This window comes from Peromyscus californicus, unplaced genomic scaffold, assembly GCF_007827085.1.
Source record: "Peromyscus californicus insignis strain IS unplaced genomic scaffold, ASM782708v3 Scaffold_14__1_contigs__length_90479793_seg_2, whole genome shotgun sequence".
Taxonomy (NCBI): Eukaryota; Metazoa; Chordata; class Mammalia; order Rodentia; family Cricetidae; genus Peromyscus; species Peromyscus californicus.
This window is the reverse complement of record NW_026294436.1, coordinates 41,251,376-41,271,204: the sequence shown is the minus strand read 5'-3', so window position 1 is coordinate 41,271,204 and position 19,829 is coordinate 41,251,376. Positions and strand designations below refer to the sequence as shown.

The window sequence follows — 19,829 nt, the reverse complement described above, 5'->3', positions numbered from 1 at the left end:
ACCTGATCCTCCTGCCTGGCGTCACAGGTGCTGAATGGGATAACAAGTCTACCCCACCACACTCAGCTCTAAGAATTCCTCTTTAAAGAAAACTCTTAGTTAGATGTAGTTCAGTTGCACGTAAGCTCTGAGCATATAAAGTGTACTTCTGTGATTGTTATTCTTTCAATGTTAATTTGACTAAATATGGTTATAAAGTAGCTCCTTGCTCCTGTAAATATCTATCCCGTATCTACCTTTCTTGAAACATACTAACTATGGGAAGGAAAACAGATTTTTATTGAGAGCCATTTTAAGTTAGTACTTTGAACTACAGGAAGAATTTCACTTGTCATTTTGATGTATATGACATAAATTTATCCTCTAGTTTTGGAATAGTGAAACAATTCCATTGGAGCCCTTGCTTCCCATATTACAAGAAAGCTAGTTCATAATTTTGGACTATTTAAATTGAGTATGGAAATGTCTAAAAAAATAGCCAGATGTGGGTGGCACTTATTTGTAATTCCAGTATTAGGGAGGGTGAAGCAACAAAAAAGTTCAAGGTCAGTCTGGGTGCACAGTAAGATCAAGGTCAATCTGGCTTATACTAAAAATCCTCAAGTAAATATAAGTTCCTTTATAAAGCAAAGTTAGAGTTTGTTAAAAGGTTTTAATGAATATTTAAGTATGGGTAAGTGTGTAAAAGAGACAGAAACAGAAAGATGGACTTTTTAGCTTAAGTTACGTATACCCAAGACAAGGGTCAGTGGAGCCTCTTAAAAGAATCATATTCACATGTATGTAAATTTAAGCATCTCAAAATAACTATACAAATGATTCCAGTGGCTTAAATTGTTCAAAAGGTTAAGTAAGAATATTTTTATAGACTTATTTTTTTAGTTTTGTTTTGGAAACAGGGTCTTACTATATAGCTCTGGCTGTCCTTGAACTTGCTTTGTAGACCAGGCTGGCCTCCAACTCACAGAGATCCACCTGCCTCTGCCTCCCAAGTGCTGGCATTAAAGGCTTATGCTACCATGCCTAGCTTGATACACTTAACCTTTATTTCAAGCATTTTTCTTTGGTAAATGAGATGAAATGGTTATTTTTGAGGAACATTAAGATATTCATGAGCTGCTAAAATAAAAATATAAGTCAAAAAAGGTAGGAATTTTTATTAAAATAGGGCACAAAGAGGTTTAAATATAAACATATAAACTTTATATAAACATAAATATAAAAATATAAACATGATTTATAACCTTGTTGGTGGGATTTTTCTCAATTTTTAGCAGGAATAAGGGATTTCTTTCCATTCCTGTGTCCCCTTAATTTTCCCTGCTTAAAACAAAATTTTAAAATTAAAGATAGAGAAAGGGCTAGATAATGACTCTGTAGGTAAGAGTGCATTAGCTAAGCCTGAGGACCTGAGTTCAAATCCCCAAACCCACATCCAAAGGTCATTCACATACCTGTAACCCTAGTGCTGTGAGAAGCAGACAGGAGAATTGCTGGGGCTTGCTGACTGATAGCCTAGTTCCAGATTCATTGAGAGACTCTGTCTCAAGGAAATAAGTCAGAGAGTGAAAGAGATGCCTGGCATCCTCTTCTGGCCTCTGCATACACATTGCCAAACCCTACACACAGACAAAGGTAGTGTAAACTGAGTATTTGAATGCTAAATATATGTGAATATCTCTTGATTATTCATGGGATAACTTGATAAGAATTTACTGAGCTGGGTATGGTTTTGCATGCCTATTATCCACTTGGGAGATGCTGCCAAAAGGATTAAAAGTTCATAACCAGCCAGGGCTACAAAAGACTCTGTGTCAAATATAGGCAGAGAGTATATAACTCAGTAGTAGAATGTTTATGTAGTACAAGCAAGACCCTATGTTTGATTCCCTAACACTGGGGAGAATTTGTTAAAGACTTTTTTATGCTTCCCAAATTAGTTACTTTTCTCATTACAGTGACGAAATACCTGATAGAAACAACATGAGGGGAAAAAGGTTTGTTTGGGTTCATGGTGTCAGAAATTTGAGTTCAGTGTCATAGTAGACAAGGCATGTAGCCCTGTCTGAGGTGGCTAGAACATGAGGCAGCTGTTTGCACAGTGATGATCCAGAGGCAGGTATAACCTTCAGAGGTTATCACCGTCTTCTTCTGGGTGGGCTCTTGGCCCTCCAACAAAGGACGGTGAGCTAGGGACCAAGCATTGAAAACACAAGCGTGTGGACATTGCACATTCAAACCACCACAGTCCCTTTCCTAATACCAGTTTTCTCTTACTACATGGAAACATGCTGAATTGTCCAGGGATCTTTTGATTTCTAAGTTGAAATAATTTTTATTACCTTCCTAGTTTTCATTCTTTTGCTATGATAAATTCCATGGCCCAAAGCAGCTTTTGCAGTAAAGTGTTTATTTCATCTTATAGCTTATATCCATCATGAAGGAAAGTCAGTGCAGGGATTTCAGGCAGGAACCCGGAGGCAGGAACTGATGAAGCAGAGACCATGGAGGAACATGGCTTCTTCTCCATGGCTTCCTCGCCTTGCTTTTTTATACAACCCAGGAACACCTACCTGATGGTGTCACTGCTCACAATGGGCTGGGGACTTCCACTTTAGTCATCAGTCAAGAAAATGTCCTGTGGACTTGCCCTACAGTCTGACAGAGGTGTTTTTTGAGGCTCTCTTTCTCAGACTTCACTTGTGTCAAGTTGATAAAAACTAACCAGCACACTCACTCTTCTGCCTTCTGTATCTTCTTCCAAATGCCTTTGACTGGTGCACGCTGGGAGGAAGACAGTTTCAGGGGCAAGTTCTTCATTGATCCTGCACTCCTATCAGTAAGAGCTTTGATGCCAGTCTCTGAACATAATTAATAATCCTAATAATGTAACTCACACCTGTAGAGAAAGTGCTAGTCTGTGTATGAGGTTAACTTGTGTCTACTGTGGTGAATTTAGATAGGTTAACAGTTTAAAACCCTAGTAACAAATTTAAGATTGGGCTTCACTAACTTTGCCCCCAAATTTGTTAAGTATTTTCATTAGACTTCAAAGTATTAATCATCTATGATTTTTGTGTTATTGCTATCTTTCGTTGTCAACCACTGCAGCAGACTTTTGAGAAATTTGTGAAGGAGCATAGTCCTTGAAGCATTCAGCAGTTTTTTGATCTGTTTTAAGCAATGTAGTTATGTTGGGAGTAGGGATGTGGTCAGGTAGCAGTGATAACAAAAGTTTGGATGATAGTCGAGATTTGAGGATGGGCTAGAGTATTTTTGGCATTAGATGTTAAAATATTACATTCATCCACGAATGTTTTGATCTCTGAAAGAAAGTATTGTAAAAAAATGTTTTAAAATGCCATTTATATTACCAAAGTTTTAGAGTTAGGAATTGTAAGTAACTTCAGCTTGAGTTTTAGTCAGTTCCTACAAACTCACATGACTATTTGATAGCTAAGCATTGTTATTTCTGGTGTGATTACAAAGACAGTTCTACTGAGTACATAGACACCCAAGAGTAGTCATCCCCCCCAGTAAAATTTACATTTGGGGGAAATTTTAAAAGAGATTTTATGTGCAGAGTGTTTTGCCTGCATGTGTGTATGTGCACCATAGGCTTGCGTAGTACCCTTCGAGGCCAGAAGAGGGAGTCAGATAGCCTGGAATTGGTATTCCAGATAGTTTTAAGGTGCTGCTGAGTTTGGAGAGCATAACTTGGTCCTCAGCAAGAGCAGCAAGTGTTCTTAACCACTGATGCATCTCCCCAAGTCCTTGGGAGGAAGTTTTAAATTGTATATTACTATTCACTGTCAACTTTCTGGATTGGCTTTTATGACATTTTTCTGCAGTGACAATACTACACTGGGCTACAGTGAAAGAGGTCTGTCTTTAATGTTTCACTGATCATAATGCTCTTGGTAAAATTCGTATTTCTAATAGATGACTTTCTTCGACCCTTTACAAAAACTAAGACCTCATTATGTTATCCAAACTGGCCTTAAACTCAAAGCAATTGCATTTCCATCATACAATTACCTGTTCAACCTCTAGTGTGAAATACTCTTCCCTTTTATCCTAAGTTTTTCCAGGCTTTAAAGGGCACTTTTAATTATAGATTTATATTGAATAAGGAAATGTGTTTCTGGGAAGATGTTTCAAGTGTATAATTTCTTATACTCTTTTTAACTGTTCATTTTATATTAGCCATTTCTCTTCTTCATTTTTAACATAGAGATTTTGAATATGTTTGATCTTTATAAATGACAAATGTCAGTTCTTGTTCTGATAAAGAAAAATTGTTTTCTCTAAAAGGTTAGAAAAAAAAAGGTTACCTATACATTTTTTAAAAAGCTTGTTTTATGTGTTCCAACAATATTTTACTCTCTGTGCTAGGTCAGGCATGCATTTAACAGTTTTACACTTAAAAGGGTGGGTGAGATTTGAATATTATAAATAAATTTTTTAACCTTAACTAAAATGAATTTTATTTTGCATAATATTTTGATAATTAGCATCAAAATAAGTGTTGTACATTCATAAAGAATGGCAAGGGATGTTGCAGTGTCTTTTTGAAATTTACAGAAATGCTTTTCCTTAAAGTTCAGTGCAGAAAACAAGGCAATCCAGATATAAAGACAATGTGTGTGTATGTGTAGATAAATGGAGTGATGAAATGCTATGTGTGGAGGAACAGACATTAAGACAGTCTTCTAGGGGCTGGAAAGATGGCTCAGAGGGTAAGAGCACTGGCTACTCCTCCAGAGGTCCTGAGTTCTATTCCCAGCAACCACATGGTGGCTCACAACCATCTATCTATAATGAGATCTGGTCCCCCTCTTCTTTTTTTTTTTTTTTTTTTTTTTTTTTTTTTTTTTTTTTTTTTGGTTTTTCGAGACAGGGTTTCTCTGTGTAGCTTTGCGCCTGTCCTGGAACTCACTTGGTAGCCCAGGCTGGCCTCGAACTCACAGAGATCCGCCTGGCTCTGCCTCCCGAGTGCTGGGATTAAAGGCGTGCGCCACCACCGCCCGGCGTGGTCCCCTCTTCTGTTGTTCAGGCAGAATGCTGTATACATAATAAATAAATCTTAAAAAAAGAAAAAGACAGTGTTTTGTCTAAGACATATATAAACAAGATGTATGTGCCTTCAAAAAAAAAAATTCCATGGCTGGATTTACACCTAGATTTTCTCCCTTCCGGGACATACTGATATTAACCCTTGCCGTTTCAAGGCAATAGTGAAATGTTGCCTTATCTGCAAGTCACTGTTGTGTGCATGTGAACAGGAGCATGCTCTGTCAAAGAGGGTTAGCCTTTCCAACTGTCACTGGACTTATTTGTCCTTGTATCTATGTATGTAATCTGTTTAGTACTACAAAAGAAGAAAAGTGAGTTTCCTCTACCTTTAAAACTTTTAACATATGGAATCTTCTTATCTTTAGCCTTATGATTGAACTGTTCATAACATTTTTTGCTGACAGTATTTATGAAGACTACCTCACTTTATTCAGTTATACATCCTGATATTTCAAAGAATGGGTATTGATTTTCCATATTATTATTTAAGTAACCCTGTGTTAGACTTAAAGTAGGATATTTCCAGCATGTTCTGTTAGTAGTTTATGTTGTCAAAGTTAAGATGCTACTCTGTAAATTGGTTTACTGGATTATATTTCTCAAACTAGATCATGATGGTAAGGTTAAATAAAACAAATGCAGTACTTTAGCTTAAAGTACACAGGTACAGGTATAAAAATCAGTTGCTCAAGATTAGTATGTGCATAGAGTTGCTGTTGCACTAGAGCATGGCCATATTGTTTACTCAGTGTTAAGACTTCTTGAAAATGTATTTAGCCTCATTACTTTCTCATAAACAAATAAATTTACCTGAAAAATGTAGATGATGGCTAAGCAATGTTTGAGAAGACACATTTACTCAGAATTCATTGATAAGATCTATAAAAGTACATGTGTTTGTGTGTGTCACACAAAAAGATTTGCTTTACTGAGTAGCGTGTAATATTCAGGACGCATATTAAAAGGTCTTCATTCAACTCTTTGCTTTCCCTTTCCCATTCCTCCTGCCTCTTGATCTCTTGATTTTAAACTCTTCCTCCTTATTTTGTAGACACTGCTCTCCTGTTCACTACTTCTTCTCTGTCTTTACGTCTCACCACTGGGCCTCTCTCAGTGTCTGTTTCCCCAACCTCCATCCCAAATTCCAGCTGTATATCTACAACCAGTTGGTCAGGTAACTGCACCTTTTTCAGTGCACTCTTCGATAGAGCATGCTCTGTTCTTTTTGTTTGTTTTGTTTGCTTTTTCTTTCTTTCTTTTTTTTTTTGTTTGTTTGTTTAACAGCAGCCTGGAGGCCTCTTGTCAAATGTCATATGGACTTTACCCTACTGTTTCTGCACTAAATGACATGATTATTTAAGAATGAGGCATCAGCTCCTCTCAGCCTTTTATTGCTTGTTGGATATGTGAATTCTTTTTCCTTGGTTAGCTGTCATTACAGATCTAACATCAGTAATAAAAGCAGCCCATCTGTATTAGTCACAACATCTATTTGTCGACAGTTAATTAGTAGCCTCACAACTAACGAAAGGTTTTTTTCCCCCTAAATCAATAGTTTCTCCCAATCCTTTAGGCCCAAGATAAGATTTAATTTCAGAAATCAGGTTAAATTGACTCAAGGGAGTTAATGAATGCATCTTCTTACTTAGAAAGTCAATAGTTGATATACGTGTGGCATCCAAATGGTGCTCATCATTCCATACACAAAAAAGATCACCTGACATTGCATTTCTTAGGTAAAAGCAGAGCCCAGATTTGAAAATATAAATCAAAAGTGGGTATAATTATTTTGTTTGTTTGTTTGCTTGCATATTTGGGGTTTGTTTTTATAGTTGCTTTTGGTCTTTATTGTTTTGAGTTTTGTGTGTTTTCTGGTCTGAGCTTTTAGAATAAATTTCTTACATACTCTTTTATAAAAAAAGAACCACCTATAAAAATGAGTATGTAAGTCACTTAATAACAGTATCAGTCAGGTTTGTTCAAATCGGCTTTAGATTTTTTCTGAATTTACAGTAGTTTCCTTCACTACCCTGACAACCTCCTATAAGGAAACACTAATCTTCTCATATTTAAACAGTAAGTTGCTCATCGTGCGTCTGTCTTTTCACACTTTTCTCAGGGAGAGAGGGGTGTGAATGCCCTGCTTCTGCCCAGCTTGTTGGTGAGGCATGAGTGACAAGTGACCTCCGCCTGTGTGTGGGTTTCCTAACCAGTCTTGGCGTGTGACTGCAGGTTTCTGACCAAGCGGGAACAGAAGCTGATGCAGCGACGGCAGCATGCCGAGGAGCTCCTGGAGTGGAAGCGGCGCTTGGACGCAGAGGAGGCGGAGATCCGACAGATGGAAAAACAAGCTCTGGCTGCCTGGGACAAAGAGCTGATAAAACCCCAGACTCCCAAGAGAGAGCTGGAGAGCCAGAGGACAGAGCAGAAAGGTAATGAGCACGGACTGAAGCGCAGCGTAGTGGGTTTATTTCAGTCCTTTTTCATGGGAATGATTGAACGTGAAGAGGGCAGTGCAGCCACGAGTGACATGCAACTTTGTAAGAAAAGACAAGTAACTTCTTGTCGATATGAACATGAAGGTGTGTTTTTCCATTCAACTTGTCAAAGACATTCAAAAAGGGAAAACCCAAGTGTATAATTCTTTACTTTCCACAGAATACAAAAAAGAAATACATTTTTCAACTTACTTTATAACATTAGCATATAACTTCAATGCTAAATCCGTAAAAGAATAACATGAAACAGGAAAAAGCTGTTCTTCTCTATCCTAAATACTGTGCATGCAAATCTAATAAAGAGGGAAAATTACAATATCACTTCTGTAGATTCAGAAAAAGACTTAGGATCACATGCATAAACCTCAGATAAAAATACACATGGAGAAGAGCTGTATTTACCCAGCAAAATAGTATTAATTCAAAACTAAACAAAAACCCCTGGACTTAAAACAGATAGAATACTTAGTGATAAAACAGAAAACTTTCCCCTTGAAAATATTTATTAAGCATTGTATGAAGGCTCTAGAAAGTTCAGTAAGGCTTGAAAAACAATTAAAAGCTGTATGGACTGAGGGGAAGATGCAAAATTCTCATTACTTACAGTTCATAAAGATATGCACATAGAACACCCAGAATTTGGTGCTGGAGAGATGGTGCATTGGGTAAGAATGCTTGTCTCATAAGCATAAGAACCTAAGTTTGGATCTAAGCACCCATGTAAAAAGCTGGGCAAGCATCCATGTCTGCTTATAATCCCAGAACTGTGGGGGGCAGAGACCTCTGCCAGCTCCAGATTCAGTGAGAGATGCTGCCTCAAAGGAGTAAGGCAGAGAGTGATAGAGTACACCTGACCTTTCCTAGTTTCCACACGTGAGTGCACAGGCCTATATAACGGCACGTGGATATACACATATACCCCTTCTCTCTCTCTCTCTCTCTCTCTCTCTCTCTCTCTCTCTCTCTCTCTCTCTCTCTCTCTCTCTCTCTCTCTCTCTCTCTCCACATGGATATACACATATACCCCTTCTCTCTCTCTCTGTGCACATGGATATACACATATACCCCTTCTCTCCCTCTCTCTCTCTCTCTCTCTCTCTCTCTCTCTCTCTCTCACACACACACACACACACACACACACACACACACACACACACACACACACACAGACGATTTGTACTTTATTAGAATAATGAATGAGTTTAGCAAAGTCATTGGTTAGGAAATCCAAAAAATGAAACTCAGTTGTGGGCTGGAGATGTAACTCAGCTGCTAGAATGTTTGCTTAGAATGCATAAAGCCCTGGGTTCCTCCCCCAGCACCTGGATGTAATGGTACAGGACTGCCTCCAAAGTGGGGGCAGGAGGATCAGAAGTTCAAGGTCACTCTCAGCTTCACAGTAAGTTTGAAGCCAGGTTGGGCTATATGAAACCCTGACTCTAACCAAATCAACAAGCACCCCACTCATTCATGCTCTTGCATGTGGCCCTGATTATATTAACTGAATCACTTTAAAAGGGGCAGGGCAGGGCAGGGCAGGGCAGGGCAGGGCTAGAGAGGTGGCTCAGTGGTTAAGAGTGCTTCCCACCCTCAAAGGACTCAAGTTCTGTTGCCAGCACCCATGTCAGGTGTCTCACAACTGACCTGTAACTCCAGCTTCAAGGGCTCCAGTGCTCTCTTCTGGCTTTCTTGTGCACCCACACAGACATAACACATTCACACAGACACACACGTACACATAAATAAAAATAAATTTTTCTAAAAAAAATTTGGAAAAAAATTTTGAAAGTAGGAGAATTCTTTGGAAAGAGAAAGATGTTCAGTGAGAGTAGGAAGAGAACAAGAGGAGACAGTAGGTGAGTCTGACACATTATATACATGTATGAAAATAGAGTGAACTCCATTATGTACAATTAATAGACTATGAACAGGTAACCCTGTATTTGTGGACAGTTGACATGCCACCATCAACTTTGCAGACTTACGGAGAAAGAAGGGACTCTCCAGTAGTTGTTGATGGGAGGAAACACTAAGTGTTGGGTTCACACCTGACAGTGTGAAAGACCTGGACTAGCCAGGTACCAAATCATTTCCAAAATGAATGACTGAAGCAGCTTCCACTGCAAAGGGGGTGTGTTTTTGAATCATATTGCTCTGCACCCTCATGCTTAGATTGCCAGTTATTGTCACTGGTTATACATAGTAAATGCCCACGCTCAAATGGTGTCAGCCAGAATTGCTGATGAACAGACTTAGTAGTGCATGTGAAGTATTGTGGTTTTATGCTGGAAACAAGTCTAAAGTGTAACAAGTTTAACTTGTTCGTTGAAAAAGATTGGACATTTATCATTTTCACCCTGTATTTCCAGGAATAACAAGTGAAGAGGAATCTCCAGTGCCTTCCTACTCTCATCGAAACAGTGAAAATTGTATTACAGAAGAACTAGACAGCCCTTCTGTGCTATGCATACCTTCTGAGTCTATGGTACAAGCACAGACCGGGAGTCCAGATCACAGTATACTTACTGAGGAAATGGTTTTTTCACAGGAACTGGAATCTACCTCTCCTAGTAAACATGTAAGTTAATGCCTATTTATATATATTTTTTTGTTTTGTTTTTGCTTTTTTGAGGTAGTGTTTCTCTGTATGACAGTCCTGGTTGTCCTGGAACTCGCTCTATAGACCTAGCAGGCCTCGATCTGAACTCAACAGAGATCTGCCTGCCTTTGCCTCCTGAGTGCTAGGATTAAAGGTGTGTGCCACCCAGTGCCTATTTGTATCTTAAAACTCCTTTGGGGGAAAAAAAAAATCTGTCTAGAAGGTGTTACTGATAGTTATATTATTCCTATTAATGGCAGCATTGGTTATCGCTATTACTTGTAACATACAGGATTTAACATTTGAAGAGAAATAAAACTTTTAATAAGCTTATATTTATAGGTATATGAATTTGGCTTTAGTAGCAGTTAAAATTCTACATTAACAAGGCTAGTAATATCAAAGAGATAGTGGCTTAGTTAGATTACTATTGCTGAGATGAAACCAGTTGGGGAGGAGAGGGTTGATTGGCTTACACTTCCACATCACTGTTCATCATCTAAGGAAGTCAGGACAGGAACCTGGAGGCAGGAGCTGATGCAGAGGCCATGGAGGAGTGCTGCTCACTGGCTTGCTCCACCTGCTTTCTTTCCAAACCCAGGACCACCAGCTCAGGATGGCACCAAACAGTGAGCTGGACCCTCCTCCATCAATCACTAATTAAGAAAATGCCCTAAAGGCTTCCATACAGTTTAATCTTATGGAGATATTTTCTCAGTTGAGGTTTCCTGCTCTCAAATGACTCTAGCTTGTGTCAAGTTGACATAAAACTAGTCAGCACAGATAGAAGAAATTCTAAAGTCTGTAAGAGGGCCAATAAGATGGCTCAGTGGGTAATAAGGGTGTTAGCTGCCAAGTCTGATGACCTGTGTTTCATTCTTAGAACCTTCAAGGTGGAAAGAGAGAACTGACTCCTACAAACTCCTCTGACCAGCACATGGTATGCGTGCATATGTGCACGCACGCGCACGCACGCGCGCGCGCACACACACACACACACACACACACAGAGCATTGAAGATTATTTGTGGAAACATGACAAGTTCTTTTGCAAATCCACTTTGTCTTAAAAGCAGTAAGATCAAAAAAAGAAAAAAGCAGTAAGATCTTAAAACATACCAAAGTGCCTTTGCTATAATTTAGTTAATAATTACTAATTCATAATCAGAATAAGAGTGTTGATTTTATCACTTTAAAATATCTGATATGAATGGTTTTCAATTACTATACTGGGCATTATTAGAATAACATTTTTTGTATTTTTTTTATTCTGTACTTCATAAAAACTCAAGTTAGAAACTTATCTGCTTTTCAAATTGATTTCTAGGAGATTAAGACATTAGCATAGCAATATGAAATACTAACAAATGCAATAGTAAAGCTTCTTTATTTAAAAAAAAAGTTACTTATGTACTTGTGTATGTCTGCATGTGAAAGTCAGAAGACAACTTGTAGGAGTCAGTACTCTCCTCCTAAACCATGTATGTGGGTTCCAGCAGTTGAACTCAGGTTGTTCTAGGATTGACAACAAGTGCTTTTATCTGCTGAGCCATCTTACTGGCCCAGTTCAAACCTTATGTTTAAAAATGTAGATGGGGATATGTGTAGTTAGAATTTTGTTTTTAAATTACTATTTTATTTTGTGTATATGGATGTTTTGCTGGCAGGTATGTCTGCACCATTTGTGTGCCTGGTACCCAAGGAAGCCAGAAAAGGACATTGGTTCCTGAAACTGGAGCTACAGATGGTGATGAGCCACTGTGGGTGCTGGGTACTGAACCCAGGTCCTCTGCAAGAGTGGCCAGTGCTCTTATCCCTGAGCCATCTCCCCAGCCCAGAGTCCTCATTTTTAGTATGGGTGGGAAGGATTAGTTGTATGAGTCCATATTGAAAGTTAGTCAGAGTCATGTGTTTAACATTTTTGCACCTGAAAGATTTAGCATAAAAACATTTTGATTGTTAATGCAGAGCTGATTCCACATTATGTTGAAAATACTACATTGCTAATGTTCTTTTGCATAGACTTAAAAATGCTTTTAGAGTACAGAAGGCTTCTCATTATCACGCTAGTGGTTTTTTAAATTATTGTATGGTAATAATAGGCTTATGGTATAGGTAATTTACTTATAGTATAATTCCCATGGTCTAGAGATCTTTGTAACTGAACTGTGCATTTTAACACAGTTTTATTAATTTCTAAGTCCTGTAAATGTATTAGCTTCTACCTAGCATTGTTACTAGCTTCATTTTAACCACAAAGCTGATTAAATAGGCATTTTTCTTTCTGAAGAAAATGTGTAAAGGAAATTAAAACAAGTGATGTACTAAAGTAGTTTTTTGTTTGTTTGTTTGTTTTGTTTTTCGAGACAGGGTTTATTTGTGTAGCTTTGTACCTTTCCTGGATCTCGCTCTGTAGACCAGGCTGGCCTTGAACTCACAGAACTAAAGTAGATTTTTATAATTAAAAAGTAGTATTTTATACTTATCAAATACCAGGTAGTATACTAAGTACCTGACAGGAATGACCTCACTTAATCCTCACAACTGCCTTAGAGTGTAGGTAGCAATGTAAATCCCTGTTCTGAAGATCAGCAGGTTAAGACCCTCCAAGGGCTGGAGAGATGGCTCGGTGCTTGAGAGCACTTGTGGAGGGCTCAAGCTTCCTTCCCAGCACCCACATGGTGACTCCCACCCACCCAAAACTCCAGTTCACACATGTGGTACACATACATACACAGCAGAACACTCAGACACATAAAGTAAAATAATTGAGTCTAAGGACACTATTTCTTTAAAAGACCTGTCCAAAGTCCTAGACACAGAAAGTGGTGGTGGCCGGACTTAGGTCAGCTGTCCTCACTTCCTTTTGATGACAGGATAGAAACTTTGCCTTTCGTGGAAAGTAAAATGTCCATGTCTTTGTGGACAGTCTCACACCATTTTTTTCTATCCTCTCATAAAAAAAAATAGTACATATTTAGTAATTTTTAATTAAGTGGATAAGGAGAGTAAATATCACCAACATATTAGCCATTTGTAATTTACTATAGTTTTTAAGCATGTTATTTCACAACTTAATTTTCTGTCTTTAAGAAAAATTAGGTTCCTACCCTATCTCCCACCCCCCACCACACCCCCTGCCCCCCCCAAATAAAACAAGAAAGGTAAAATTAGCCAGATGTGGTTGTTCATGTCTGTATCCCAGCACTCAGGCACAAGGCAGGGTGATTGCCACAAGTTAGGCCAGTATGGGCTACATAGTGATTTCTAGGCCACCTGACTTCAGAGTGAGAACCCAGCTTAAATTATGAGAATGTAATGAAACCCAATATTTTATGCTAATCAAGAAATTGAGTTACAGGGTCTCAGTGGTTAAGAGCACTGGCTGCTCTTCCACAGGACCCCTGTTAAACTCCCAGCACCAGTATGGTAGCTCATAACTGCCTATAACTCCAGTTTCAAGGAATCTGACAGCTTTATACAGACATACATGCAGGTAAAACATGAGTGGACATGAAATTAAAATAATTTTTTTTAAAGAAAGAAATTGAGTTAAAGAAGAAAAAGAAAAGGTCTTTAATGAATTAGTAAACTTTTTTTAACCTTTTGTGAAATTATATAAAGTTGTGTTAAAATTCAATATATTCAACTTATTATGTAAATTACTAAATTTGATGTTCACTTGGTATAAAAATGTTATAAAATGTATTTTAAATATAAGTTCACAGTTTTATGACAGAATAATTCCTGTTTGGCTTTCTGTTTGAACAGTCACCTCCCAAAAGCTGTTTATCTGTGTCAAAGCAAGAGTCTAGCAAAGGAAGTCCTAGGACTGAAGGACACTGTCACCTGCCTGTCAAGTCTCATCAGCCCAGTTACAGTTGGTCAGATGAATCACTGTCTGTGACACAGTCAGGTAAGGGTGCAGTAGTTTCTTGTCTTTGTTTTTGAGTTCTCCTTTAAAAAACTTTGTCTGGAGCCGGGCGGTGGTGGCGCACGCCTTTAATCCCAGCACTCGGGAGGCAGAGGCAGGCGGATCTCTGTGAGTTCGAGGCCAGCCTGGTCTACAGCGCGAGATCCAGGAAAGGCGCAAAGCTACACAGAGAAACCCTGTCTCGAAAAAAACCAAAAAAAAAAAAAAAAAAAAAAACTTTGTCTGACCACGTGCTAGTACTCTGTTTTCCTTTGTTGCATTTGGGTAGGCTTTTTCTTGCTGAGTGATTATATTGATAATTATCTCTTTCATTCTACAAATTGTAACTGACTTTATTCTCTTGTGTTAGTGGACATTATTTCATGGAAATGTCTTTCCTTTTTCCTGTGTCAGACACCGTCTTTGTGTTCCCACAGCACTCTGTACTTCAGTGTGCCGTACTTGTACAGCACAACTGGTAGCTGGCCTTGGCCCACCAGGTCTGGAATGACCTGGGGAGTGGCTTCTGCGTTTGCTTAACATTGGTAACACCAGTGCCTCATGGGTACTGTTCATTTCATGTGGTGGGTATTTATTATTTTTTTTCAGTGAGTTATTAATAAAGCATGAGGATAGAAGGTTGTGGGAAACGATGGCACAAATCTCAAAGGTGCAGTGTGGAGAAGTGATAGCTTGCTTGTGTTTTCCTACACCTCTTTTCTTCGTGTCTCTGTTGGGTGTTATTTTGAAAGACTGAAGAACTTCTACCCTGCAAGGCTTCAGACGTTTGTTGGGAAGCATATCGAAAGGGGAAGCACTGTGTTTATTAGAAATGTGAGGAAAATTAATGCAGTATTGAGTATTGCCATATTAATTATAGTGATAAGCATATATTGCCGTTTGAGGTCATTTGAGTCGGTGTTTATTTTATTTTAGTAGAAATGGATCAGTTGTTGTGAGAGATGGTGGACTGAAGAAGTAGCTTAGTCATTGATGTACTTGCCGCAAGTGTGGAGACCTCAGTTCAATTCCTAGAACCCATGTATAAGGGAAACTGGTATAGTGGTGTGTGACTGTAATGCTGGCCCAGGGGAAGTGGAGAGAGGCAGATCTCTGAGCTTCTTGACCAGCTAGTCTAGCCTGTTTGGCAAGAAACCATGTCTCAGAAAACAAATTGGATGTGCCTGAAGAAAAACACCCACGGTTGACCCCTGGCCTCTACCATATACAAACACCCATATGAACATACATACACATATTTAAAGGGTAGATGATGTACCATAATTCAGCTGTTTTCCTGGTGGTTATCTAGATTTTCTTAAATTTTTCACAATTGTAAATAATGCTTTAAGAAATATATACAATATTTTTAAAGCTAATAGATTGATAGTAATAGAATTATAAGGTCAAACAGTTGAAATTATTATCTTTTATGTTTATTTTTGTACAGCTAGTAATACTTGCATAAGTTTGTTTTTCCGTGTTCTAGTGCAGACTTACTCTGGTAGAGTACAGTCACTAGACATGAACTGGGTGTGTACTTGGAAACCTGGGCTTCTGCTTTGGATCTGTTACTTATTGATAATCTTCAAGTTTGCTTCCCATACTGCATTATCTTTTCCACTGGAAGCAACAAGGTGATGCCTTAACCAGCTTTGCATGAGTTCGATGTTAGAGATCAGTGATAATATTTGTGATAGTTTTATTGCTAAAACTTAAGTAAGAAAAAGTAATTTTCGAAAAATAGCTGAGATTTCTGTACTATAGGTGAGATGTAGCTCTTCATGAGGACATTATTATAAATAGTATTTGAAGAAGTGGTCGGTTTTAATGTGGTGGGGTTAAAAGGGAATCCTGTTAGCAAGTCAGTACAGTCAGTGTGTGAGAGGTAATCAGAAACCCGAGCAAACCACATCTGTTCATCTTGACAAACTAAAGTGTCGTTTGCCTCCTCCTTCCCATCTCCTTCTCTTCTCAAATAATGCTTATGGCAGAGCATTCTGTAAAAATAATGCTGGGCGGTGGTGGCGCACGCCTTTAATCCCAGCACTCGGGAGGCAGAGCCAGGCGGATCTCTGTGAGTTCAAGGCCAGCCTGGTCTCCAAAGCGAGTTCCAGGAAAGGCGCAAAGCTACACAGAGAAACCCTGTCTCGAAAAACCAAAAAAAAAAAAATAATACTCACCTAGAGAGTTGCTTGCTTTCAAAAAAATGTGTAGAAAGATTATCTGTTGATAAGGACCGAGTGTAGTAATAGATGAAGGCAGATTTATGATGTATTCTCATCATATCAGAGTCTCTGATTGCCTTTCATTTGCTTGCCTTTAGTTTCTTCAGAAGTTGAAACTATAAATACTCTTCAAGGTCTTTCTTCATCTAAAAACTCCAAGTTTTTCATCAGCTGCTGTTAATTCTTCAAAACCATAGACTCTAAACATAGTTTTATTATAGGTCATAGCTGACATGCAGTTTTAAAAATACATTGATGGAAAATGATCTGGAGAGCAGAGTTTAAGTGTGGTCTCCTGCACTTGACAAGGCAACATCTCAAGCTTCCAGGGCATGTAACTCTTGGTTTGTTGAGACAGGATGTCCTGTAGCTCAGACTGGCCTCCTGATTCCACCTCCCCGGGATTGGGGTTATGGGCATGTCCGGCATTCTTGACTTAGAAGCATATAACTCATCAGACTAGAGAATTAGAGATTCATATTTGATCTTAGGAAAGATGGTGATTTTTTAACGCAGACTGCAGTGCTCCATGCTAGAGCCATTAATTGACTGGGTGTAAAACTAACCCCAAGCACGTAGAACTTTCGACTTAAAACCAGTTACTTTCTTAAAGAATTAAGAGAAAGCATGTGAAGAAGGTGCTCGGTTGCCCTGCTCTCATCACTACTTTTTTCAGTATGTGTTAAGTCAGTGTTAAAGGAATCACAGGAACTCAGCGGTGCTTTGTAGCCCAGATATTTGGATCCCACCATTTTAAAGAGACAACAGTCATTTGCATTTCAGTGAACTCTTTAGTTCTTAGGTAACTTAATCTAAAGTACCTGATAAAAACTTTGTCTCAAGATGGAACATATACATATTAGCCTTGAGGCTTCAGTCTGATAGTATTGTTATTGCAAGGTTATTTAGTGTTTCACTGAGCATTAGTGTGTGGAAATGCGATCAGTGTGTGATTCAGGAGGTGTGAGGAGGGATAGTCACTGTGTAATTTCTGGGTGCAGTGAAATACGCAGCGCCTTTAAATGGTGCCTGTTTGTTTTCATAGCTTGTGTATGACAGATTATAATGAAGTGCTTTCTCATGATGTTGCCATGACTGGGTCTCTCATGTGCAGATCTAAACTACTGGGAGAAACAAAGTTGAACCAGCATCATTTGAGTGATTTTAAAATCTTTCAAAGAAAGAGTGCAATAGGGTATATTTTCCTCTTTTTATGTGATAATAAGAGTCACAATTTGAAAATATAAAATTTTAGTTTTATCCTAATTTGACTTTAATGTCTAAAGACAGTTGTATGAATGTCTTGGCACCAGAAGTCATTTTTTATAGAAGGTACAAATTTCACTGACATAAAAATTTAAACTTCAACCATGTATTTTGCTAAGATAGGGTTTTTCAACATCTAGTTACAGCTTCAAATCCTGAGCTGACAAGATTGCTTTCTGGATTAAGAATGCTTGCTTCGAAAGCCCGACAACCTGAGTTCAGTCCCTGGAACCCACAATAGAAGAGAGAATCAACTCCCAAAAGTTGTCCCCGGCTTCCATACATGTACCCGAACTCGTGCACACATCGTACACATACATCGTACACACACATACATTGTTCACAATCATTATGAGTAAAATAAAGAAAAGCAAATAGTACCATCAGAAATTAGAAAATAATTAGGAAGACCAAGGAAAAAAGAAAGACCAATGGAAAAGTCAGCACACATTTTATTAACAACATTTTTCCGAAGCTCGACTTTTTAAATTTTAAATGTTAACTCTACGCATTACAGCTTTTCTTTATTACTGAGTTAACTTGATTCTTTGTTGAAATGAATGAAAGATTTGGTGTCTTTCAGAAACTACATCTGACCAGAGTGACATTGAAGGTAGGATCAGAGCTCTGAAGGAGGAGCTGCGGAAAAGAAGGTCAGTTGTGGAGCAGCTGAAGAAGGAGCAGAGGAAAAGGCAGAAGGAAAGGCTGAAAGCCCAAGAGGCCAGTCTGCTCCGACAGCTGGAGGTGAGGTGGCGGTGAAGCGCAGCTGTTGCAGTGTGTTAGGAAAGTAGTGGATGGGGATTTTTCAGGAGCCATGTGTGTCGTATTTTATCGTCTTTAAAAATAAATCCGAAGATGCCCCAAATATTACAGTATTGAATACTAAAGTACATTTTTTCTGATTAAGATTATGGTTGTGAGAAAGATTATCCATATTCTCTTAAAAACATTAAGATGGATGGATAGACAAACAAATAGATCTAGATATTAAAATTGTTGTCATCTTTTCTCCTTTTTCTTGCAAGTAGGCCACATAATTATTACAATCCTTGAGCTAATTTAGGACAGCTCCTAAACGATAGCTTTAAGTTGAATCTCCTCCTAAGCTCTAGCATCCTTCTGTAGCTACCTGACACTAGAAATCGGATTTTGCTGCTGATCTCTTCTCCTGTGTCCTCCTCCAGCCCCAGTTCCCACTGAATGCTCTTTTTCCAGGTGCCTCCGCGTTCATTCCATTCCCGCCACCCGTAGTCTAGGGCCCTGGTTAGCGTTTGAAGCCTTTTACCTGCATCGTCGGTATAGTCTCTTAGTCACTGTTGCCTCTGCCTGATTTCCTGCAGATGTCCATCTCTCTGTCTCTCTGTCCGTCTCCTCTCCCTCTTCTCTTTCCCTCTGTCTCTCTCACTTTCAAGTTTGTTTGTTCCTTCCCAACCTCTCCCTGCCCCCTCAACCTCTTGCTGCCCCCTCAACCTCTTGCTGCCTCCCCAACCTCTCCCTGCCTCCCCACCTCTCCCTGCCTCCCCACCTCTCCCTGCCTCCCCCAACCTCTTCCTGCTGCCCTAGCCCTTGTCCTAAATCACAGTGTCATCATGGAGTCCATCTGAACCGCTTGCTAAATGACAGTGAATCTGGTCTCAGGTCACCACCAGAGGAAGCTGTCCAGATCTGGACACTTTAAAGTTTTCAAAACAGTTGAAACTCTTCGGCCTTAAGTTTACCAAATGAGAGAAAGTGCATTGCTGTGTTGAGCCACAAATTTTCCATCCTTTTAATTAATTTTTACCCATTGATCTTTGTTGTTCAACACAGTTCTTCCTATGTTTGTTTACTAGTTTTCTTATGAAACTAAGATGACTATTTTTATATGCGGGAAACTCAGATAATTGAATGTATTTTTATTTAATCCTCATAGCAATGAAGTATGGGTGTTACCACTGTTTCACAGATAAGGAAACTGAGTTTTAATAAGATTAAGGACTTATCCACGGACACATAACCCATAGGTGATAAAGGCAGGATTCTATTTCTAATTCCAAATTTTAAATCTTTCCATGAAAATAAGCCTGTTAATAAATGTGGAATAAACATTTGCACATGTACATCACGTGGAGACAGAGCAGGCATCATAACTTGCATGGTGTTTCAAAGTTAGAAAAGTGGTTATGATAATGACCAGACCCTGGATAGCCAAACATTCCTATAATTAGCTTTAGGAGACTGAAACAGAAGTGGGAGTTCAAACCAACCTG

At 38.8% G+C, this 19,829-nt stretch overlaps 1 protein-coding gene across 6 annotated transcripts in view; it reads left to right on the top strand.

Moving 5' to 3' along the window:
• The window catches only part of Cep350 (centrosomal protein 350), a 152,701-nt gene that overhangs the window by 102,473 nt on the left and 30,399 nt on the right, over window positions 1-19,829 (top strand). For 4 of the 6 annotated variants that reach the window (XM_052737252.1, XM_052737254.1, XM_052737253.1 and 1 more), the window contains 5 exons: window positions 6,128-6,250; window positions 7,309-7,508; window positions 9,944-10,152; window positions 13,945-14,089; window positions 18,164-18,324. In XM_052737252.1, coding sequence (XP_052593212.1) covers window positions 6,128-6,250; window positions 7,309-7,508; window positions 9,944-10,152; window positions 13,945-14,089; window positions 18,164-18,324 — 838 coding nt within the window. The remainder of the gene's footprint in view (window positions 1-6,127; window positions 6,251-7,308; window positions 7,509-9,943; window positions 10,153-13,944; window positions 14,090-18,163; window positions 18,325-19,829) is intronic. The other 2 variants (XM_052737256.1, XM_052737255.1) reach the window with 1 other exon arrangement.